Source organism: Dendrobates tinctorius, unplaced genomic scaffold, assembly GCF_039654945.1.
Source record: "Dendrobates tinctorius isolate UK_male_01 unplaced genomic scaffold, ASM3965494v1 ptg000063l, whole genome shotgun sequence".
In the NCBI taxonomy this organism is placed as follows: Eukaryota; Metazoa; Chordata; class Amphibia; order Anura; family Dendrobatidae; genus Dendrobates; species Dendrobates tinctorius.
In genome coordinates this window covers 29,209,598-29,235,314 of record NW_027361731.1, presented here as the reverse complement: position 1 = coordinate 29,235,314, position 25,717 = coordinate 29,209,598, and the positions used below count along the sequence as shown (strand labels likewise).

General features: G+C 39.0%; 1 protein-coding gene and 1 long non-coding RNA gene across 7 annotated transcripts in view; one reads left to right on the top strand and one right to left on the bottom strand.

Annotated features, from left to right (window-relative positions):
* GAS7 (growth arrest specific 7) overlaps positions 1 to 25,717 on the top strand; it is a 161,906-nt gene that overhangs the window by 125,518 nt on the left and 10,671 nt on the right. For 5 of the 6 annotated variants that reach the window (XM_073579764.1, XM_073579769.1, XM_073579766.1 and 2 more), the window contains 5 exons: positions 2,808 to 2,861; positions 7,468 to 7,557; positions 19,859 to 19,974; positions 20,568 to 20,642; positions 25,547 to 25,625. In XM_073579764.1, coding sequence (XP_073435865.1) covers positions 2,808 to 2,861; positions 7,468 to 7,557; positions 19,859 to 19,974; positions 20,568 to 20,642; positions 25,547 to 25,625 — 414 coding nt within the window. The remainder of the gene's footprint in view (positions 1 to 2,807; positions 2,862 to 7,467; positions 7,558 to 19,858; positions 19,975 to 20,567; positions 20,643 to 25,546; positions 25,626 to 25,717) is intronic. The other variant, XM_073579765.1, reaches the window with a different exon arrangement.
* LOC141094060 (uncharacterized) lies at positions 3,789 to 25,621 on the bottom strand. Its single transcript, XR_012233018.1, has 3 exons — positions 25,519 to 25,621; positions 7,075 to 7,332; positions 3,789 to 5,785 (listed from the first exon to the last, which is right to left on the bottom strand). It is a non-coding gene; the product is annotated as an uncharacterized lncRNA (long non-coding RNA).

Genomic DNA, 25,717 nt, shown 5'->3' with positions numbered 1-25,717 from the left:
GAACATTGGACGAGGCGTTCAGAATTAACACGAATCATAGGGTCACCAGAGGAGATTAGTCAAACCGATCTGTCCAGTCAAATGTCCTGTAAGGTAGGGTAGAAGTCCACCTCAGTGCCTGTAGACTCCAGTGGGCGGAAGAGTTGCCCAAAACCAAAAGTCAATGGTGCTACGTATGCTCAATGTCAGGCGAATGGTGGCCCAGCACTGGATATGGTCACCTTAATGGGACACCTTTTGGATTTGGGATGGAATTTTCTTCTACAATTATGGATCTTGGAACATATATGAGAACATCGGAGAAAGCAATAGATGACACAGAATGAGCAACAACTTCATTTACAGCCTGCCGCAAATGCGGTTATCCTTCAGTTTACCCTAAACAGTAGCGGGATTGGGGCGAGGGATGACTTTTGTGCACTTCAAAAAATAAAAGAACACAAGGAATAGGGGATCATTTTTAGGAAGGACACTGATGACATCTTTTTGGTTGAGTTGACTTTTAGATGAATTCTTCTCCTAAAGTACATAGAAAATTGGGGCCAAAAATGAAAACAAAATTTCCCAAATTTTGCCATTCTCTCACTGTACGTCCTTGTTACATTTGGCGATGAGGATATGGCAGGTTACTCCTTTGGGACTCCGTTGACCTGACATCAGATAATTAGTCATCATGACTCCATCAATACCACAGCTGATACCTATTTATTGTTCGTGATGGAATCCAGTTATATTCCGGTGACCCCATAACCTCAAAGCTAATAAAGCCGCCAAGTGGATGGTCCTTAACTCGGAAGCTTTTGTGTTAGCAAAGTAAGAGCAGTTCCCACCATGTGTGACTCTGCTTAGCCCATACAGTTCATTTGGGGTTCTTAGAGACAGTTGGGTCCATCTCTGGTTGGTCCTAACGCTTTTGCTCTGGGGTGGTAGAATCTATGTAGGAGTCCCCTCTGCAGAGAAACTACATTGTTGGCAATTATGAGGATGGATAATTTAACATAAAGTTATGGTTTTAGATGATGAAGAAAGAAATGAGTTTTGTTTGTCCTGTTGAACTCGTTTTTATTTTCCTGGACCCACAGCTGACCACATGGGTTTTTTCAGGAGCCAAACACCTAGCTTGACATGTATTAGGGTTCCAGAAGCTAGGCATGCAGCTTATCATTGGATGGTTCCAGGGCCCGGACTTGCACCTTTAGGTGACCCCTGGGAGTACAATGAGCTGGATCCCCAACTGATCCCTGACTGGTTCCAGAAGTCGGGCCCACAGCTGATCACTGAGGAGTTCCAGGAGTGAGACCCTTTGCTGACCACTGGATGGTTCCAGAAGCTAGACCCTTAGCTGATGACTTGGGTTTCCAGGAGCTAGACCCTTAGCTGACCACTTGGGATTCCAGGAGACTGACACCTAACTGATCACATAGGGTTCCAGGAGATGGACCCTTAGCTGTCCACTTGGGATTCCAGGAGCTGGACCCTTAGCTGCCCATTTAGGGGTTCCAGGACCTGGACCCTTAGCTGTCCACGTGGGGGTTCTAGGAGCTGGACCCTTAGCTGACCTCTTGTGGTTCCAGGAACTGGACCCTGAGTTGATGACAGGGGTGTCCCGGTGCCTGGACCTTCAGCTGACCACTTGGGGTTCCATGAACTGGACCCTTAGCTGATCACTTGAGGTTCCAGGAGCTGGACCCCTTTGCTGATCACTGGGGATGTTCCAGGAGTCGTTCCTGCACCTGTTGAATCACTGAGGCAACTATCCATGACCAACCCCTAAAACTCCTCTCCACCCTATACTTCTTACCAGTGGACCAGATGTGGCCATTTTCCTATGTTTTAAGATATTATTTTTAATTCCATGACTTCAGACTGCATTGACATCAACAATATCTAGATTTTGTTTTTTTTTCTTGGTTGTGATGACGATCTATGGTCCGGGGCTTCGCACATTAGTATCATCTCTTCTATCATCGCTGCCTGAAGTGTATTACGCCGCCATAATATTTACCGGTGACAGGAGGCAGCGAGGATGTCCGCATCCAGATATTGATGGCCGCGATAAGGAGGCAGCGTCCTCGCTAAAAAAAAACCCCCACCGAATAAACAGCAAAATAACAAATAGAAAAGCCAAACGTATAAAATATAATGTTTTTATATCCTATAGTTGATTTATCCCTTTTATGTAAATGACCATTTTAGTAGATGTGATTTCATACGATCGCTGAAGGGAGTGTGCAAAAGAAATTAATAATAATAAAAAGAAAAAAATATTATTAATTTGGAGTTCAAAAGGCATAAAGGGTGTATTTTGCTCACGTGTGCCTATATGAGGTGTCATTTTTAGGATTCTTATGTTCCATCTTTTGCTTTGTATATTTGTATTTTTGGGTCAATGATTTTCTTGGATTTTTTTTTTTTTTTTTATACCTTTCATTCAGTCTCCGGTTTCTGGGGTTTCCCTGCGCTTTCAGAATTGTTATAGATTTTTGTGTGTGAGCAGCTGTGATTAACCCTTCAGTCAGCAGCGCTCCTCGGAGAGGAGGGGAGGTGTGTGCTGCGCGCGTTCCGGCTCGGCGTGCTGCTTGACTGGGCAGAGTACATGAGCTTCATGTGGCAAGCGATCGACGCTGATACCTCCAGGACACGGTGACGGAATTAATGCAGCTCCCTGCGAGCGCGGAGGGCTAATGTGCAGCTCCTGAGCTCCTCACCGCAGCAGATACATCGCCGTTATCTCCCCCCCCAAAAAAAACCTAATAATGTCAGATATTGAGACCAGCTTTGACGATGCTTCTTGCCTCTCTCCGCAGAGTCCGGGGTCCCCGTCACCCACCAGAAAACAGAACAAGGAGACCACCATCACGGTGAGTGTCCTCAGCCTTGTTACTATGACAATGTAGCAGCGAGAAGCAGCAAATATGGAGACGATGCGGCTCGTTACATTGTAATCCAAACTCAAAAAAATGCAAAAAAAAAAAAATGGATGCCTGCAGCCCCCCGTAAGACACGGACGGCTCGTAATCATTATTGAGGAGGAGGGTGGTGGGGGGCGTAAAAATTCACACTCTCCATTATTTTTGCCATTTTTCATTTATGTTCATTTTTTTATTTTTCCTCCTCTAGCCTTGGAGGGGGGGGGGACACTTGCTCAAAATGATCTTTGATCTTAGGGGTTAATTTATTATTTTTTTTAGGCTTCGGTTTTTCATTTTTTTATTTTTTTGAGCTGTTTGGAAGTAAAAAAAAAAATGTCTTATTTTAAATCTTCGAGATTGATCTCAAAAATAGTGTAGAATTTGCATCAGTGTACGAAATATATATATAAAAAAAAGGGGCTGGCAGGTGTCTAATCAGCTGTTTACATCCCTGGAAAGCAACAGGCAAAAATTAAAAAGTGTCTCTTGTCGACGGCGCTGCGCCAGCTGTTCGAAAGGGCACAAAAAAAATTCTAAAAAGCGTGAATAATTCCTCTTTTCTTCTGCATTCTTGTTTTTCTTTTCGCCGCCCCTTCTGTGCAGGTAAATAGGGGGGGTGATTGGCAGCGAGTAGGAGAGACTCTGTGTGGGGATGGGGAGGGGGTGCTCATGCCCGGCAGATGAGATGCATACGCTGCTCCGTGGCGGATGGAATTCCCTCCGAGCGATTATGTTATGTGAACACTGCAGCAATCCAAATTATGTAACCTCAATCCCCAGATTCAAATTAATAGAATTTATTTTTTTGTTTAATATTTAGTCCAATTTATTTTTGATTAATTTTTAACAATTTACTGCAATTTTTTTTTATGGAAATTTATGAAATTTTTTTTTTTTAAAATAAGAATTAAATCAGCTGGTGGAAACAGAAGAACTAGGACTGTATATTCCATGTATATCCAATCCACAACTGTCTTCTGTCTTTTCCTTCCCGATCGTTGCTAGTAATGACGTTGCCGGTATCTCAAGTGGTAATTTTCTACCATCCGGTCATCTTGGATGCAGAGAATTTTTGGTACTTGGTCTTCTGCTATGAATGGTGGTCCAGGTCCCTAATGATGGAATTGTAGGGTCTGTACATTAACATGTTTGAGCCCCCTGAAACAGAATGTTTCTTGGCTGCTGACGGGTTCCAGAAATCGGGCCCACAGCTGATCACTGAGGTGTTCCAGGAGTGGGACCCTTAGCTGACTACTGGATGATTCCAGGAGCTAGACCCTTAGCTGATCACATGGGGTTCCAGGAGATGGGCCCTTAGGTTACCACTTGGGGTTCCAGGAGGTAGACCCTTAGCTGACCACTTGGGATTCCAGGAGCTTGACATTTAGCTGATCACATGAAGTTCCAGGAAATAGACCCTTAGGTTACCACTTGGGGTTTCAGGAGCTAGACCCTTAGCTGACCACTTGGGATTACAGGAGACAGACACTTAAAACTGATTACGTGGGGCGCAAGGAGCTGAACCCTTAGCTGCCCACTTGGGGGTTCCAGGAGCTGGACCCTTAGTTGCTCACTTAGGGTTCCAGGAGCTGGACCCTTAGCTGACCACTTTTTGTTCCAGGAGCTAGACCCTTAGCCGCTGCCCCTACTCTGTAAGTAAGATTGGACATCTTGAGCTCTAGAAGAAGCAGGTTGTCCTGAAAAGAAGCTCCAGATTGGTTGTAGAGCCGGGGAAGGTGTCACGGGGATGTGATCTGCTGGATCAGTACTTGGCTATGTGCTGAGACCCCTACAAGATGCAAGAGTGATCCTTCTATTACTTTGACTTATGTGTTCTTTTCCCCAGAACTCAACATGTCGTGGTTCTATCTATCGAAAGGTGAACAATGAGAACTTGAGTGTGATTTAGGAAAATGCAGTTCTTAAAAATCCACATGACCAATAGCTGGATCACTCCACCACTCCTCCTTCCCGATCCTAAAAGAGGAAAGAGGAGAACATGTCCTTCAGTAGCGAAGACTTGTTTATTCATCGTTTCGCCTCTGCTTCTTCTGGGGCATCTATTACCTTCAGGTATGTAGGTGGGGCACCATACCCCAGGATGAAGGTCCAAGGCAAAACCATGACTCAACAGATCTCTATTGGTGGGCAAGTCCTCTTTTCTTTTTGTAAGGATTGGGAAGGAGGAGGCATACATCTGTCAGCCATGTACTGGCACCGAGGTGTGCATGAAATATCAAATCAAGTAACCTTTGTTTCTAGACTGAAAAATCAGTTACGTTTTCACACTTATCGATTAAATAACTTTTTTCTGATTCAGCATTTGCAGAAGGGAGGACTTTACTATGAAGAGTGGCTAATTCTGGGGCAGAACTCAGGCTTTGTCTGTATTTACAGCATGTGATGTTGTGTAGGCGACTGATAGAATTTTCATCTAGATCAAATTTGGAGGAGTAAAAATCTAGAGTATCAAAACAATAATCAGTCATTGATTTCTGATCTTGAAGGACAGTTAATGGATCTGTCATATTACACAGCTTACCCGTGTTCCTGATCTTCTTGGAATATTGATTTTTCTTAATCTCTACCTCTTGGATCAGGTCAGATTGATGGTGACATTTGCATCTTCTGCTTTTCGATATCAACCAGTTCTCTTGATCATCCAGTTGTCTCCTGGTGGGATTTCTTGTTCTGTTTTTTTTCGACTTGCTTTCAGAGACTTTAATGCTCCAGGTGGTCCCAATCCATTCATGTCCTTAGATGCTCGAAGACCTTCTCAGCATAGTCTTTTCTGTTCTCCTTGTTGGTGGATTCACATATGTTGTCTTCTGCTGACTTCCAGTGAATTCTCTGGTGGTTATCACTCCGAAAAGCTGGAACAATCAAGACCAGAACAAAAAATGCTGACATCTCCTGGTCTTGGGCAAGCAAAGTCGAGCAGTTCAAAAATATTAGTGCTACTAAACTTCAACATTTTGATACAGTTTCTGTACTTGAGACATTCTCCGGTCACGGGAGCTGTCTCTATATCTCAGGTCGGTGGAGCTGTATCTATATCTCAGGTCGGTGGAGCTGTCTATATCAGGTCTAGGAAGCTGTCTCTATATCTCAGGTCGGTGGAGCTGTCTCTATATTTCAGGTGGAGGGAAGGAACTGGCTCTAGATCTCAGGTCGGTGGAGCTGTCTCTAGATCTCAGGTCGGTGGAGCTGTCTCTAGATCTCAGGTCGAGGGAGCTGTCTCTATATCTCAGGTTGTTGGCGCTATCTCTATATCTTAGGTGGAGGGAGCTGTCTCTAGATCTTAGGTTGAGGGTGCTGTCTCTATATCTTAGGTCAGGGGTTCAGAGTTTCTGACAGATGAAACTGTTTTAGCTGGTGAATAAGTAGTTTTGCACAAGTTCAAAGGTGTGACTGTGGTTTCGAAGTTGATCTTGGCGGTATCTCCAGCCTAGACCTCTCTGCTGATGACCTTCATGTCATATTCTTGAAGGGAAAACTTCAAAAACACTCAATAAAGGGTTTTTTTTTATACTGAAATGTATCCATGTTATTTTGGGATTTTTGATTTGCGCCTTCTACTCGCATCCTACTCTTTTCTGCCATTTCTTTGGCCACATCTTCTCTGTTTTCCGTCTTGCCCTATCCTGAAGAAGGGTCTACGTTTTAAAACAAAAAAAGTGTTTAAGAAAATGTCTTGTGTTATGCAAGATTCCATACCTAATATAGTGGATTCATGTATATCTCTTGTATCTCCTTGACTTCTTTGGCCACACCACCTCCCACACAGAACTTCCACTGAGCAAGAAAATTATGGGCCTAACAAAAAGTGACCTCATTGATGGGATCACCACCTTTCAGACCCTCAAGTACCGTCATAGAGTGGCCACCGTAGTGCCCTATCAATATAGAATAGATATGGTCACCTCATATGTGCGCAAAGATTTAGCTTAAGAGTCATTACTCTCAATAACCGTCCTCAAGAAATCTTACTCAACTAAGAGGTCGCACATGATCTTCTAACTCAAGAGCCTACTGAGAAAACACATTGTTGTACCCAAACGTTCTACATGGTGGGCATGAGGAAGAGTGATGAGATAGGTCTCCTCAGACGCTTCACTATGTCTTAGATTTATAATTGGTGGGTCAAGGCCTTCATTTATACCTGTTGTCTGGGTGGAGTTAAGTTGTCCTCTCCGTCCCATCTGAAGTTAACGTGCAATTCGTCTGGTGCTGAAGGCATCACACCACAGCTACGGTAATTTTCTTGTCCTCTGACCTTCTCTTGTATCTTCACAAGAAGCAGCCATCTCTTCCGATTAGTTTTTAAGATGGGTGGCCACCTTCTGAGGGTCCTTCTATGAGGAAGTCGGAGGGTCGAAGGTTTTCTAGGAATTAGTCACATGAGAATCCTGAGACGGACCTGGTCAGAACAACAGGATGAGTCCATGAGGTGCCACCACCGCCATCTTTACTCTGTATAGTAATTTAGGTAAAAAATAAATGACGAAAAAAGATTTTTCTTGTTAAATTTTAAATTGTTTTTTGTCTTGGGCAGATAAACTGTGTGACGTTTCCTCATCCCGACACCATGCCGGAGCAGCAACTACTGAAGCCGGGAGAGTGGAGCTACTGCGACTACTTCTGGGTAAGGTCCTTAGGTCTGTACTGTACGGTGTTGAGGAGCATGCCGCTATAACCTGGGTGTCTCCTCTGTTATTATATATGTTCAGCTGGTATAACCTGTGCATCTCCTGTATATAATTATATATGTACAGCTAGTATAACCTGTGCATCTCCTGTATATAATTATATACAGTATGTACAGCTAGTATAACCTGGGCATCTCCTGTATATAATTATATATGTACAGCTGGTATAACCTGGGCATCTCCTGTATATAATTATATATGTACAGCTGGTATAACCTGGGCATCTCCTGTATATAATTATATATGTACAGCTAGTATAACCTGTGCATCTCCTGTATATAATTATACATGTACAGCTGGCATAACCTGGGCATCTCCTGTATATAATTATACATGTACAGCTGGTATAACCTGGGCATCACCTGTATATAATTATATATGTACAGCTGGTATAACCTGGGCATCGCCTGTATATAATTATATATGTAGAGCTGGTATAACCTGGGCATCTCCTGTATATAATTATATATGTAGAGCTGGTATAACCTGGGCATCTCCTGAATATAATTATACATGTACAGCTGGTATAACCTGGGCATCTCCTGTATATAATTATACGTGTACAACTGGAATAACCTGGGCATCTCCTGTATATAATTATATATGTACAGCTGGTATAACCTGGGCATCTCCTGTATATAATTATATATGTACAGCTGGTATAACCTGGGCATCTCCTGTATATAATTATATATGTACAGCTGGTATAACCTGGGCATCTCCTGTATATAATTATATATGTACAGCTGGTATAACCTGGGCATCTCCTGTATATAATTATATATGTACAGCTGGTATAACCTGGGCATCTCCTGTATATAATTATATATGTACAGCTGGTATAACCTGGGCATCTCCTGTATATAATTATATATGTACAGCTGGTATAACCTGGGCATCTCCTGTATATAATTATATATGTACAGCTGGTATAACCTGGGCATCTCCTGTATATAATTATATATGTACAGCTGGTATAACCTGGGCATCTCCTGTATATAATTATATATGTACAGCTGGTATAACCTGGGCATCTCCTGTATATAATTATATATGTACAGCTGGTATAACCTGGGCATCTCCTGTATATAATTATATATGTACAGCTGGTATAACCTGGGCATCTTTATGGATGACATCCTGTATGACTGATGTTGCTTAATAGTCTCATATACTACGCTGCGTACACCTGCGCCTTTGTATAACAGTCCATTAACCCTGTGATGGTGTCCCTCTGTCTCTAGTGCCTCCTTTGTGCGGGGTCTTATCATGGTCGTCCTTGTGTCAGGGTCTCCCCCCGGGTCGCTGCCTCGGGCTCTATTATCTTCCTTTCTATGGATGTTAATGATCGGCAGGTGCTGGTGGCAGCGCTGTATCGCGGCTGTCGATAGTGATCATTGAGAGTACATGTGAGGAAAGCAAGAAGGAAAGGGAAGGGAGGCTGAAAATAAATGTGTTCTCCGTTATAGATGTAGTACTACTGCCATATAGTGTCCGAGTACCTCACACATATCAAGTGATAACAGGTTGGGGGAATTCTGAGGACACTATATGGTGGTATTATTTGGGTACCCTCTGTTAGTATTACTGTGTAGATATAGAAGCTTATTTTGAGGTGGTATGAGGACACTATATGGTGGTATTATTTGTGCCCTTCTGCTAGTACTATTGTGTAGATGTAGAAACTAATTTTGTGGTGTTTTGAGGACACTATACGGCGGTTTTTTTTGGGCACTCTCACTATTACTGTGTTTAGATGAATAAGCTTATTTTGTGGTGTTTTGAGTTACAGTATATGGCGGTATTATTTGGGCACCTCTGTTAGTACTACTGTGTAGATGTAGAAGAATTTTTTGTGGTGTTAGGGCACTATATGGCGGTGTTACTTGGGCGCGCTCTGTTAGTACAAAATAAGCTTCTACATAGTAATACTATTAGGACACTATATAGCGGTACCATCCACTGTTAGTATTACTGTCTAGATGTAGAAGCTTAATTTGTTGTTGTATAAGAAAACTATATGGCCGTATTATTTGTTCACCCTCTGGTAGTATTACTGTGTAGATGTAGAAAGTTATTTTGTGGTGTTGCGAGGACACTAAATGACAGTATTATTTGGGCATCCTATGTTATTGTTACTGTGTAGGTTAAGATGATTATTTTGTGGTGTTATGAGGACACTATATAGCGGTGTTATTTGGGCATGCTCTGTAAGTATTACTGTGTAGATGAAGAAGGTTATTTTGTGGTGTTATTAGCACACTATATGGCGGTATTATTTGAGCACCCTCTTTTAGTATTACTGTGTAGATATAGAAGCTTATTTTGTGGTGTTGTAAGGACACTATATGGTGGTATTATTTAGGCACCCTCTTAGTATTGCTGTGTTTAGATGTGCAAGCTTATTTTGTGGTGTTGTGAGGGACAGTATATGGCGGTATTATTTGGGTACGCTCTGTTTGTATTTCTGTGTAGAAGTTTATTTTAGGTGTTATTGGGACACTAAATGGTGGTATTATTTGGTCACCTCTGTTAGTATTACTGTGTTAGATGTAGAAGCTTATTTTGTGGTATTGTGAAGATGCTATGTGGCGGTATTATTTGTTCACCCTCTGCTAGTATTACTGTGTAGATGTAGAAGATTATTTTGTGGTGTTGTGACGACCCTATATGGCGGTATTATTTGGGGACCTCTGATAGTATTACTGTGTAGTTTTTAGATTAATTTGTGGTGTTGAGGACATTATATGGCGGTATTATTTGGGCACACTTTGTTAGTATCACTGTGTAGATGTTGTCTATTTTGTGGTGTTATTAGGACAATATATGGCGGGGTTATTTCTTCAACCTCTGCTAGTATTACTGTGTAGATGTAGAAGCTTATTTTGTGGTATGAGGACACTATGTGGCAGTATTATTTGTGCATCTTGTAAAGATAATTCTTTAAGTAACTATTATTGGCTCATTCTCATATATTATAAGGACTCTATGGCATTATATGAACACTGAATTTCAGTATGACTAGGACTTCATGATAGTGTCTGAGCACTGTATGGTAGTATGTGTACGTACATTATCTTAGCATTCCATTACACTTTGATGGCATTATGACCGTATTCTGTATCTCTCATTTTCTGGTTTTGTGGACACAATATAGCAGTGTTATTTGTCCATTCTGTATTACCGTAAGAATTTTTTATGCTTATTTTATCTATAATATGTGGACACTATATGGAAGTCATATTTTGCCAGTGTTAAGTTTTATTATGTGCACTATATGGCAGAGTTTAAGCTTGGTGTGGTGGAGGTATTTTGGATACTGTTGTCACTATTTCATCCGAATACTATTGCGGTGTTATATGTGCACCCTGTGTTATTACCTTTTATGCATGCTGTCTTGAGGTCTTATGTGGGCACTATGGCAATATGTGCCATTAATTAAACGTGGTTTTCTTAAATTATTTGATAGATCTACTTGTATTCTTGTATATAGGGGCAGTATAATAGTAGTTATATTCTTGTACATAGGGGCAGTATTAAAGTATATATATTATTGTACATAGGAGCAGTATTATAGTAGTTATATTCTTGTACATAGGGGCAGTATTATAGTAATTATATTCTTGTACATAGGAGCAGTATTATAGTATTAATATTCTTGTACATAGGGGCAGTATTATAGTAGTTATATTCTCTACATAGGGGCAGTATTATAGCAGTTATATTCTTGTACATAGGAGCAGTATTATAGTAGTTGTATTCTTGTACATAAGGGGCTGTATTATAGTAGTTATATTCTTGTACATAGGGAGCAGTATAATAGTAGTTATATTCCTGTACATAGGAGCAGTATGATAATAGTTATATTCCTGTATATAGGGGAAGTATTATAGTAGTTATATTCTTGTATATAGGGGGCAGTATTATAGTAGTTATATTCCTGTATATAGGAGCAGTATTATAGTAGTTATATTTCTGTACATAGGGGGCAGTATTATAGTAGTTATATTCTTGTATATAGGAGCAGTATTATACTAGTTATATTCTTGTACATAGGAGCAGTATTATAGTAGTTATATTCCTGTACATAGGGGGCAGTATTATAGTAGTTATATTCTTGTACATAAGAGCAGTATTATAGCAGTTATATTCCTGTATATAAGATAAGATAATCCTTTAATCGTTCCACCATGGGGAAATTCAGAGCATTACAGCAGCAAGGCAGGAACAAGTACAGATACAGATGCATAAAGGCATTACATTGACAGTAGGTAGGTACGTATACGAAGGTAGGTATATAGGGGCAGTATTATAGTAGTTATATTCTTGCACATAGGAGCAGTATATTATAGTAGTTATATTCTTGTACATAGGGGGCAGTATTATAGTAGTTATATTCTTGTACATAGGGAGCAGTATTATAGTAGTTATATTCTTGTACATAAGAGCAGTATTATAGTAATATTCCTGTATATAGGCGCAGTGTTATAGTAGTTATATTCTTGTACATAGGGGGCAGTATTATAGTAGTTATATTCTTGTATATAGGGGCAGTATTGTAGTAGTTATATTCTTGTACATAGGGGGCAGTATTATAGTAGTTATATTCCTGTACATAGGAGCAGTATTATAGTAGTTATATTCTTGTACATGGGGAGCAGTATTATAGTAGTTATATTCCTGTACATAGGAGCAGTATTATAGTAGTTATATTCTTGTACATAGGGGGCAGTATTATAGTAGTTATATTCTTGTACATAGGAGCAGTATAATAGTAGTTATATTCCTGTACATAGGAGCAGTATTATAGTAGTTATATTCTTGTACATAGGGGGCAGTATTATAGTAGTTATATTCCTGTACATAGGAGCAGTATAATAGTAGTTATATTCCTGTACATAGGAGCAGTATTATAGTAGTTATATTCTTGTATATAGGGGCAGTATTATAGTAGTTATATTCTTGTACATAGGGGGCAGTATTATAGTAGTTATATTCCTGTACATAGGAGCAGTATAATAGTAGTTATATTCCTGTACATAGGAGCAGTATAATAGTAGTTATATTCCTGTATATAGGGGCAGTATTATAATATTTATATTCTTGTGCATAGGAGCAGTATAATAGTAGTTATAATACTGCTCCTATGTACAGGAATATCACTACTATTATACTGCACCTATGTACAGGAATATAATGGTTATATTCTTGTACATAGGGAGCAGTATTATACTTATATTCTTGTACATGGGGATCAGTATAATAGTAGTTATATTCCTGTACATAGGAGCAGTATTATAATAGTTATATTCTTGTACATAGGGGGCAGTATTATAGTAGTTATATTCTTGTACATAGGAGCAGTATTATAGTAGTTGTTTTCTTGTATATAGGGTCAGTATTATAGTAGTTATATTCCTGTATATAGGGAGCAGTATTATAGTAGTTATATTCCTGTACATAGGGGCAGTATTATAGTAGTTATATGCTTGTACATAGGGGCAGTATTATAGTAGTTATATTCTTGTACAATGGGGGGCAGTATTATAGTAGTTATATTCTTGTACATAAGAGCAGTATAATAGTAGTTATATTCCTGTATATAGGGGGCAGTATTATAGTAGTTATATTCTTGTATATAGGGGCAGTATAATAGTAGTTATATTCCTGTACATAGGAGCAGTATTATAACAGTTATATTCTTTTACATAGGGGTAGTATTATAGTAGTGGTTTATTCTTGTACATAGGAGCAGTATTATTGTAGTTATATTCTTGTACATAGGGGCAGTATTTTAGTAGTTATATTCTTGTATATAGGGGGCAGTATTATAGTAGTTATATTCTTGTATATAGGAGCAGTATTATACTAGTTATTTTCTTGTACATAGGAGCAGTATTATAGTAGTTATATTCTTGTACATACAGTAGGAGCTGTATTATAGTAGTTATATTCCTGTACATAGGGGGCAGTATTATAGTAGTTATATTCTTTCACAAAGGAGCAGTATTATAGTAGTTATATTCTTGTACATAAGAGCAGTATTATAGTAATATTCCTGTATATAGGCGCAGTATTATAGTAGTTATATTCTTGTACATAGGGGGCAGTATTATAGTAGTTATATTCCTGTACATAGGAGCAGTATTATAGTAGTTATATTCTTGTACATAGGGAGCAGTATTATAGTAGTTATATTCTTGTACATAGGAGCAGTATTATAGTAGTTATATTCTTGTACATAGGGGGCAGTATTATAGTAGTTATATTCCTGTACATAGGAGCAGTATTATAGTAGTTATATTCTTGTACATAGGAGCAGTATTATAGTAGTTATATTCTTGTACATAGGGGGCAGTATTATAGTAGTTATATTCCTGTATATAGGGGCAGTATTATAGTATTTATATTCTTGTGCATAGGAGCAGTATAATAGTAGTTATAATACTGCTCCTATGTACAGGAATATCACTACTATTATACTGCACCTATGTACAGGAATATAATGGTTATATTCTTGTACATAGGGAGCAGTATTATAGTTATATTCTTGTACATGGGGAGCAGTATAATAGTAGTTATATTCCTGTACATAGGAGCAGTATTATAATAGTTTTATTCTTGTGCATAGGGGTGGTATTATAGTAGTTATATTCTTGTACATAGGAGCAGTATTATAGTAGTTGTTTTCTTGTATATAGGGTCAGTATTATAGTAGTTATATTCCTGTATATAGGGTGCAGTATTATAATAGTTATATTCTGGTACATAGGGGCAGTATTATAGTAGTTATATGCTTGTATATAGGGGCAGTATTATAGTAGTTATATCTCGTACATAGGGGGGCAGTATTATAGTAGTTATATTCTTGTACATAGGGGGCAGTATTATAGTAGTTATATTCTTGTACATAAGAGCAGTATAATAGTAGTTATAGTCCTGTGTATAGGGGGCAGTATAATAGTAGTTATATTCCTGTACATAGGAGCAGTATTATAACAGTTATATTCTTTTACATAGGGGTAGTATTATAGTAGTGGTTTATTCTTGTACATAGGAGCAGTATTATTGTAGTTATATTCTTGTACATAGGGGCAGTATTATATTGGTTATTTTCTTGTACATAGGGGCAGTATTATAGTAGTTATATTCTTGTATATAGGGGGCAGTATTATAGTAGTTATATTCTTGTATATAGGAGCAGTATTATACTAGTTATTTTCTTGTACATAGGAGCAGTATTATAGTAGTTATATTCTTGTACATAAGAGTAGTATTATAGTAGTTATATTCTTGTACATAGGGGGCAGTATTATAGTAGCTATATTCTTGTACATAAGAGTAGTATTATAGTAGTTATATTCTTGTACATAGGGGGCAGTATTATAGTAGCTATATTCTTGTACATAGGAGCAGTATTATAGCAGTTATATTCCTGTATGTAAGATAATCCTTTAATCGTTCCACCATGGGGAAATTCAGAGCATTACAGCAGCAAGGCAGGAACAAGTACAGATAAAGATGCATAAAGGCATTACATTGACAGTAGGTAGGTACATATACGAAGGTAGGTATATAGGGGCAGTATTATAGTAGTTATATTCTTGCACATAAGAGCAGTATATATTATAGTAGTTATATTCTTGTACATAGGGGGCAGTATTATAGTAGTTATATTCTTGTACATAGGGAGCAGTATTATAGTAGTTATATTCTTTCACAAAGGAGCAGTATTTTAGTAGTTATATTCTTGTACATAAGAGCAGTATTATAGTAATATTCCTGTATATAGGCGCAGTGTTATAGTAGTTATATTCTTGTGCATAGGAGCAGTATAATAGTAGTTATAATACTGCTCCTATGTACAGGAATATCACTACTATTATACTGCACCTATGTACAGGAATATAATGGTTATATTCTTGTACATAGGGAGCAGTATTATAGTTATATTCTTGTACATAGGGAGCAGTATTATAGTAGTTATATTCCTGTACATAGGAGCAGTATTATAATAGTTATATTCTTGTACATAGGGGTGGTATTATAGTAGTTATATTCTTGTACATAGGAGCAGTATTATAGTAGTTGTTTTCTTGTATATAGGGTCAGTATTATAGTAGTTATATTCTTGTATATAGGGGCAGTATTATAGTAGTTATATTCTTGTATATAGGGGCAGTATTATAGTAGTTATATGCTTGTATATAGGGGCAGTATTATAGTAGTTATATTCTTGTACATAGGGAGCAGTATTATAGTAGTTATATTCTTGTATATAGGGGCAGTATTATAGTAGTTATATGCTTGTATATAGGGGCAGTATTATAGTAGTTATATTCTTGTACATAGGGAGCAGTATTATAGTAGTTATATTCTTGTATATAGGGGCAGTATTATAGTAGTTATATGCTTGTATATAGGGGCAGTATTATAGTAGTTATATTCCTGTATATAGGGAGCAGTATTATAGTAGTTATATTCTTGTACATAGGGAGCAGTATTATAGTAGTTATATTCTTGTACATAGGGGGCAGTGTTATAGTAGTTATATTCTTGTATATAGGGGCAGTATTATAGTAGTTATATTCTTGTACATAGGAGCAGTATTATAGTAGTTATATTCTTGTATATAGGGGCAGTATTTTAGTAGTTATATTCCTGTACATAGGGGCAGTATTATAGTAGTTATATGCTTGTACATAGGGGCAGTATTTTAGTAGTTATATGCTTGTACATAGGGGCAGTATTATAGTAGTTATATTCTTGTACATAGGGGGGCAGTATTATAGTAGTTATATTCTTGTACATAAGAGCAGTATTATAGTAGTTATATTTTTGTATATAGGGGCAGTATAATAGTAGTTATATTCCTGTACATAGGAGCAGTATTATAACAGTTATATTCTTTTACATAGGGGTAGTATTATAGTAGTGGTTTATTCTTGTACATAGGAGCAGTATTATTGTAGTTATATTCTTGTACATAGGGGCAGTATTATAGTAGTTATATTCTTGTATATAGGGGGCAGTATTATAGTAGTTATAATCCTGTATATGGGGGCAGTATTATAGTAGTTATATTTCTGTACATAGGGGGCAGTATTATAGTAGTTATATTCCTGTACATAGGAGCAGTATAATAGTAGTTATATTCCTGTACATAGAAGCAGTATTATAGTAGTTATATTCCTGTATATAGGGGCAGTATTATAGTATTTATATTCTTGTGCATAGGAGCAGTATAATAGTAGTTATAATACTGCTCCTATGTACAGGAATATCACTACTATTATACTGCACCTATGTACAGGAATATAATGGTTATATTCTTGTACATAGGGAGCAGTATTATAGTTATATTCTTGTACATAGGGGTGGTATTATAGTAGTTATATTCTTGTACATAGGAGCAGTATTATAGTAGTTGTTTTCTTGTATATATGGTCAGTATTATAGTAGTTATATTCCTGTATATAGGGAGCAGTATTATAATAGTTATATTCTTGTATATAGGGGCAGTATTATAGTAGTTATATGCTTGTATATAGGGGCAGTATTATAGTAGTTATATTCCTGTATATAGGGAGCAGTATTATAGTAGTTATATTCCTGTACATAGGGGCAGTATTATAGTAGTTATATGCTTGTACATAGGGGCAGTATTATAGTAGTTAAATTCTTGTACAATGGGGGGCAGTATTATAGTAGTTATATTCTTGTATATAGGGGCAGTATAATAGTAGTTATATTCCTGTACATAGGAGCAGTATTATAACAGTTATATTCTTTTACATAGGGGTAGTATTATAGTAGTGGTTTATTCTTGTACATAGGAGCAGTATTATTGTAGTTATATTCTTGTTCATAGGGGCAGTATTATATTGGTTATTTTCTTGTACATAGGGGCAGTATTATAGTAGTTATATTCTTGTATATAGGGAGCAGTATTATAGTAGTTATATTTCTGTACATAGGGGGCAGTATTATAGTAGTTATATTTCTGTACATAGGGGGCAGTATTATAGTAGTTATATTCTTGTACATAAGAGCAGTATTATAGCAGTTATATTCCTGTATATAAGATAAGATAATCCTTTAATCGTTCCACCATGGGGAAATTCAGAGCATTACAGCAGCAAGGCAGGAACAAGTACAGATACAGATGCATAACGGTATTACATTGACAGTAGGTAGGTACATATACGAAGGTAGGTATATAGGGGCAGTATTATAGTAGTTATATTCTTGCACATAGGAGCAGTATATATTATAGTAGCTATATTCTTGTACATAGGGGGCAGTATTATAGTAGTTATATTCTTGTACATAGGGAGCAGTATTATAGTAGTTATATTCTTGTACATAGGGGGCAGTATTATAGTAGTTATATTCTTTCACAAAGGAGCAGTATTATAGTAGTTATATTCTTGTACATAAGAGCAGTATTATAGTAATATTCCTGTATATAGGCGCAGTATTATAGTAGTTATATTCTTGTACATAGGGGGCAGTATTATAGTAGTTATATTCTTGTATATAGGAGCAGTATTGTAGTAGTTATATTCTTGTACATAGGGGGCAGTATTATAGTAGTTATATTCTTGTACATAGGGGGCAGTGTTATAGTAGTTATATTCTTGTACATAGGAGCAGTATAATAGTAGTTATATTCCTGTACATAGGAGCAGTATTATAGTAGTTATATTCTTGTACATAGGGGGCAGTATTATAGTAGTTATATTCTTGAATATAGGGGCAGTATAATAGTAGTTATATTCCTGTACATAGGAGCAGTATTATAGTAGTTATATTCTTGTACATAGGAGCAGTATAATAGTAGTTATATTCCTGTATATAGGAGCAGTATTATAGTAGTTATATTCTTGTACATAGGGGGCAGTATTATAGTAGTTATATTCCTGTATATAGGGGCAGTATTATAGTATTTATATTCTTGTGCATAGGAGCAGTATAATAGTAGTTATAATACTGCTCCTATGTACAGGAATATCACTACTATTATACTGCACCTATGTACAGGAATATAATGGTTATATTCTTGTACATAGGGAGCAGTATTATAGTTATATTCTTGTACATAGGGAGCAGTATAATAGTAGTTATATTCCTGTACATAGGAGCAGTATTATAATAGTTATATTCTTGTACATAGGGGCAGTATTATAGTAGTTATATTCTTGTACATAGGAGCAGTATTATAGTAGTTATATTCTTGTACATAGGGGTGGTATTATAGTAGTTATATTCTTGTACATAGGAGCAGTATTATAGTAGTTATATTCTTGTACATAGGGGTGGTATTATAGTAGTTATATTCTTGTACATAGGAGCAGTATTATAGTAGTTGTTTTCTTGTATATAGGGTCAGTATTATAGTAGTTATATTCCTGTATATAGGGAGCAGTATTATAATAGTTATATTCTTGTACATAGGGGGCAGTATTATAGTAGTTATATTCTTGTACATAGGGGTAGTATTATAGTAGTTATATTCTTGTACATAGGGGTAGTATTATAGTAGTTATATTCTTGTACATAGGGGGCAGTATTATAGTAGTTATATTCTTGTACATAGGAGCAGTATTATAGTAGTTATATTCTTGTACATAGGGGCTGTATTATAGTAGTTATATTCTTGTACATAGGGGGTAGTATTATAGTAGTTATATTCTTGTACATAGGGGGCAGTATTATAGTAGTTATATTCTTGTACATAGGAGCAGTATTATAGTAGTTATATTCTTGCACATAAGAGCAGTATTATAGTAGTTATATTCTTGTACATAGGTGCAGTATTATAGTAGTTATATTCTTGTACATAGGGGCAGTATTATAGTAGTTATATTCTTGTACATAGGGGGCAGTATTATAGTAGTTATATTCTTGTACATAGGGGCAGTATTATAGTAGTTATATTCTTGTACATAGGGGCAGTATTATAGTAGTTATATTCTTGTACATAGGGGCAGTATTATAGTAGTTATATTCTTGTACATAGGGGGCAGTATTATAGTAGTTATATTCTTGTACATAGGGGGCAGTATTATAGTAGTTATATTCTTGTACATAGGGGCAGTATTATAGTAGTTATATTCTTGTACATAGGGGCAGTATTATAGTAGTTATATTCTTGTACATAGGGGGGCTGTATTATAACAGTTATATTATTGCACATTGCGGTATATTCTTCACAGATTTCTCCTTGTATTACAGGCAGATAAGAAGGATCCTCAGGGTAACAGCTCGGTGACCGGATTTGAAGAACTCCTTCAGAAACAGCTCAAAGGCAAACAAATGCAGAAGGAGATGGCAGAATTCATCCGTGAACGGTAATGCTGCTGCTTCCCCCAATAATCGTGGCCCCCCGCTCCCCTGGGCTGTAACCTACTTCTCTTACAATGTGATCCTAATGGAGAATTCTCCAGACTCACCCAGTAAATATTGCTGATTATTAATGAGAATGAAGTTTCTTTTGTCTTTCGGATTTAATTTTTCTTCCATGTTGGATGTTAAGGGCAGTAGGATCTTCATTCTTGGGGGCTTTTTCCCTCTTTATTCTAATTTTAAATTTATTTTCCTCTTCATATATCAGATATTACATCACAATTCTATATTTTTTCCACCTCCTGAGTATTGTGAGTGATATTTACTGCTTTATGATAAAGGGGAGGAGTCAGAGTTAAGCAGGGGAGGTGTCAGAGTTAAGCAGGGATGGAGCTTGTATTTCTTCTTTCTCCAATAGAACCTGTCTTGACTGTCGGTTACATTGCAGAACTGTCACAAATCCATAGACACAACATCCCCGGTCTGTTTGGACCTCACAGACCTACCCACTGCCCAATAGCGCCCCCTACCTCCAGGTTCATATCAATCCTTTCCGTCTTGGATATTTTCCTTCATCCCTTTTTCTTTTGGTTTTCAGGATGAAGATCGAAGAAGAATATGCAAAAAACCTGGCAAAACTGTCCCAGAATTCTTTGGCGTTCCAAGAGGAAGGGTGAGGTCACATTACCGTAATTTAAAAGATGGGCGGGGCTGACAACCTGTCACACATGTATACAGGCGGGTTGTCAGCAGTGATGGATGAGGAGCTGGTGCTGTAGTGTGAGTGGTGTGGATCCTTACCATAAACCCGTATCTGTAGACCTGTGCTGCCCTCTAGTGACCACCTTGTGTGATTACAGCTTCTGGTGTGAATAATTCAGCATATCGGGGGATCAGAGGAGATAATGTGACCCAGGAATTTTCCCCCTAACACCCCGCTAATGTGAAGCTGGGGGAGCCATTAACTCATTGTGGCCCGGTAGGATGACGTTACGGATCTATGCAGTTATTTATTCCATTGTTTTTCAATTACGAGATGGCGTACAAATATAAAGGGGAATTACAATAAAATACACCTGCAAAAGAAATCCCTCCACTTAGTGTCATCACTGTCCATTCATGGGCTCAACTATATCGGCATGGTAGTGTGGTCTATTCATATCCTTGGTGTCCGTTGGTCCTGTAATATTCCTGGTTTCTAGTGGTTCCGTAATATCCCTATAATGTTTAGTGGTCTACTAGTATCTCTGGCATCTAGTGGTCTAATAGTATCACTTTTGTCTAATGGTCTAATAGTATCCCTGGTATCTAGTGGTCTAATAGTATCCCTGGTATCTAGTGGTCTACTAGTATCCCTGGTATCTAGTGGTCTACTAGTATCCCTGGTATCTAGTGGTCTACTAGTATTCCTGGTATCTAGTGGTCTACTAGTATTCCTGGTATCTAGTGGTCTACTAGTATCCCTGGTGTCTAGTGGTCTACTAGTATCCCTGGTGTCTAGTGGTCTAGTTGTATCCCTGGTGTCTAGTGGTCTACTAGTATTCGTATTGTCTAGTGGTCTACTAGTATCCCTGGTGTCTAGTGGTCTACTAGTATCCCTGGTGTCTAGTGGTCTACTAGTATCCCTGGTGTCTAGTGGTCTACTAGTATCCCTGGTGTCTAGTGGTCTACTAGTATCCCTGGTATCTAGTGGTCTACTAGTATCCCTGGTATCTAGTGGTCTACTAGTATCCCTGGTATCTAGTGGTCTACTAGTATCCCTGGTATCTAGTGGTCTACTAGTATCCCTGGTATCTAGTGGTCTAGTAGTATCCCTGGTGTCTAGTGGTCTAGTAGTATCCCTGGTGTCTAGTGGTCTACTAGTATCCCTGGTGTCTAGTGGACTACTAGTATCCCTGGTGTCTAGTGGTCTACTAGTATCCCTGGTGCCTAGTGGTCTACTAGTATCCCTGGTGTCTAGTGGTCTAGTAGTATCCCTGGTGTCTAGTGGTCTACTAGTATTCGTATTGTCTAGTGGTCTACTAGTATCCCTGGTGTCTAGTGGTCTACTAGTATCCCTGGTGTCTAGTGGTCTACTAGTATCCCTGGTGTCTAGTGGTCTACTAGTATCCCTGGTGTCTAGTGGTCTACTAGTATTCGTATTGTCTAGTGGGATACTAGTATCCCTGGTGTCTAGTGGGCTACTAGTATCCCTGGTGTCTAGTGGTCTAGTAGTATCCCTGGTGTCTAGTGGTCTACTAGTATTCGTATTGTCTAGTGGTCTACTAGTATCCCTGGTGTCTAGTGGTCTACTAGTATCCCTGGTGTCTAGTAGTATCCCTGGTGTCTAGTGGTCTACTAGTATTCGTATTGTCTAGTGGGCTACTAGTATCCCTAGTGTCTAGTGGGCTAGTAGTATCTCTGGTGTCTAGTGGTCTACTAGTATCCCTGGTGTCTAGTGGTCTACTAGTATCCCTGGTGCCTAGTGGTCTACTAGTATCCCTGGTGTCTAGTGGTCTAGTAGTATCCCTGGTGTCTAGTGGTCTAGTAGTATCCCTGGTGTCTAGTGGTCTACTAGTATTCGTATTGTCTAGTGGTCTACTAGTATCCCTGGTGTCTAGTGGTCTACTAGTATCCCTGGTGTCTAGTGGTCTACTAGTATCCCTGGTGTCTAGTGGTCTACTAGTATCCCTGGTGTCTAGTGGTCTACTAGTATTCGTATTGTCTAGTGGGCTACTAGTATCCCTGGTGTCTAGTGGGCTACTAGTATCCCTGGTGTCTAGTGGGCTACTAGTATCCCTAGTGTCTAGTGGGCTACTAGTATCCCTGGTGTCTAGTGGTCTAGTAGTATCCCTGGTGTCTAGTGGTCTACTAGTATCCCTGGTGTCTAGTGGTCTACTAGTATCCCTGGTGTCTAGTGGTCTACTAGTATCCCTGGTGTCTAGTGGTCTACTAGTATCCCTGGTGTCTAGTAGTATCCCTGGTGTCTAGTGGTCTACTAGTATTCGTATTGTCTAGTGGGCTACTAGTATCCCTAGTGTCTAGTGGGCTAGTAGTATCTCTGGTGTCTAGTGGTCTACTAGTATCCCTGGTGTCTAGTGGTCTCTAGTATTCGTATTGTCTAGTGGGCTACTAGTATCCCTGGTGTCTAGGGGTCTACTAGTATCCCTGGTGTCTAGTGGTCTACTAGTATCCCTAGTGTCTAGAGGTCTAGTAGTATCCCTGGTGTCTAGTGGTCTACTAGTATTCATATTGTCTAGTGGTCTACTAGTATCCCTGGTGTCTAGTGGTCTACTAGTATTCGTATTGTCTAGTGGTCTACTAGTATCCCTGGTGTCTAGTGGTCTACTAGTATCCCTGGTGTCTAGTGGTCTACTAGTATCCCTGGTGTCTAGTGGTCTACTAGTATCCCTAGTGTCTAGAGGTCTAGTAGTATCCCTGGTGTCTAGTGGTCTACTAGTATTCATATTGTCTAGTGGTCTACTAGTATCCCTGGTGTCTAGTGGTCTACTAGTATTCGTATTGTCTAGTGGTCTACTAGTATCCCTGGTGTCTAGTGGTCTACTAGTATCCCTGGTGTCTAGTGGTCTAGTAGTATCCCTGGTGTCTAGTGGTCTACTAGTATTCGTATTGTCTAGTGGTCTACTAGTATCCCTGGTGTCTAGTGGTCTACTAGTATCCCTGGTGTCTAGTGATCTACTAGTATCCCTGGTGTCTAGTGATCTACTAGTATCCCTGGTGTCTAGTGGTCTACTAGTATCCCTGGTGTCTAGTGGTCTACTAGTATCCCTGGTGTCTAGTGGTCTACTAGTATCCCTGGTGTCTAGTGGTCTACTAGTATCCCTGGTGTCTAGTGGTCTACTAGTATCCCTGGTGTCTAGTGGTATCCCTGGTGTCTAGTGGTCTACTAGTATTCGTATTGTCTAGTGGGCTACTAGTATCCCTAGTGTCTAGTGGGCTAGTAGTATCTCTGGTGTCTAGTGGTCTACTAGTATCCCTGGTGTCTAGTGGTCTCTAGTATTCGTATTGTCTAGTGGGCTACTAGTATCCCTGGTGTCTAGGGGTCTACTAGTATCCCTGGTGTCTAGTGGGCTACTAGTATCCCTAGTGTCTAGTGGGCTAGTAGTATCTCTGGTGTCTAGTGGTCTACTAGTATCCCTGGTGTCTAGTGGTCTCTAGTATTCGTATTGTCTAGTGGGCTACTAGTATCCCTGGTGTCTAGGGGTCTACTAGTATCCCTGGTGTCTAGTGGTCTACTAGTATCCCTAGTGTCTAGAGGTCTAGTAGTATCCCTGGTGTCTAGTGGTCTACTAGTATTCATATTGTCTAGTGGTCTACTAGTATCCCTGGTGTCTAGTGGTCTACTAGTATTCGTATTGTCTAGTGGTCTACTAGTATCCCTGGTGTCTAGTGGTCTACTAGTATCCCTGGTGTCTAGTGGTCTACTAGTATCCCTAGTGTCTAGAGGTCTAGTAGTATCCCTGGTGTCCTACTAGTATTCATATTGTCTAGTGGTCTACTAGTATCCCTGGTGTCTAGTGGTCTACTAGTATTCGTATTGTCTAGTGGTCTACTAGTATCCCTGGTGTCTAGTGGTCTACTAGTATCCCTGGTGTCTAGTGGTCTAGTAGTATCCCTGGTGTCTAGTGGTCTACTAGTATTCGTATTGTCTAGTGGTCTACTAGTATCCCTGGTGTCTAGTGGTCTACTAGTATCCCTGGTGTCTAGTGGTCTACTAGTATCCCTGGTGTCTAGTGGTCTACTAGTATCCCTGGTGTCTAGTGGTCTACTAGTATCCCTGGTGTCTAGTGGTCTACTAGTATCCCTGGTGTCTAGTGGTCTACTAGTATCCCTGGTGTCTAGTGGTCTACTAGTATCCCTGGTGTCTAGTGGTCTACTAGTATCCCTGGTGTCTAGTGGTCTACTAGTATTCGTATTGTCTAGTGGGCTACTAGTATCCCTGGTGTCTAGTGGGCTACTAGTATCCCTGGTGTCTAGTGGGCTACTATTATCACTAGTGTCTAGAGGTCTACTACCCTAGTCTATTTACCCTAGAAAAGAGAAGACTTAGGGGAGACTTAATATATATGTACAAGTATATCAGAGGGCAATACAGAGATCTCTCCAATGAACTGTTTGTACCAAGGACTGTGACAAGAACAATGGGGCATTCTCTTCGTTTGGAGGAAAGACAATTTCTGCACCAGCATAGAAGAGGGTTCTTCACGGTAAGAGCAGTGAGGCTCTGGAATTCTCTTCCTGAGGAAGTGGTGATGGCCAACTCACTGAATGAATGTAAGAAAGGAATGGAGGCTTTTCTTGTGAGTAACAGTATAGAAGGTTATGAATAACATAATATTATAGGTAGATGGTTGACCCAGCTTAGGGGAAGGAATTTTTTTCCCTATGGAGAAAATTGGCTTCTACTATGTGGGTTTTTGTTGCCTTCCCCAGGATCAACAATGCAGAACAGCTGCACTAAAAATAGGCTGAACTAGATGGACATAAGGTCTTCCTTCAGCCTTCAAAACTATGTTATGTTACTATGTTACCTGGAGGCGTACACTCACTTATCACAGTGGTCTCTTTGGTTGGCAGGACCCTGGGGGAAGCTTGGGCCCAAGTCAAGAAGAGTCTTGCTGATGAGGCGGAGGTTCATCTCAAGTTTTCTGGAAAGGTAAAAATTTATTGTAAAATGTCTATATAGTGGGTCCGAGGTGGGTGGTGGGTGCAAGGCATGCAGTGGGTCTGAGGCGGGTGGTTTGGGTG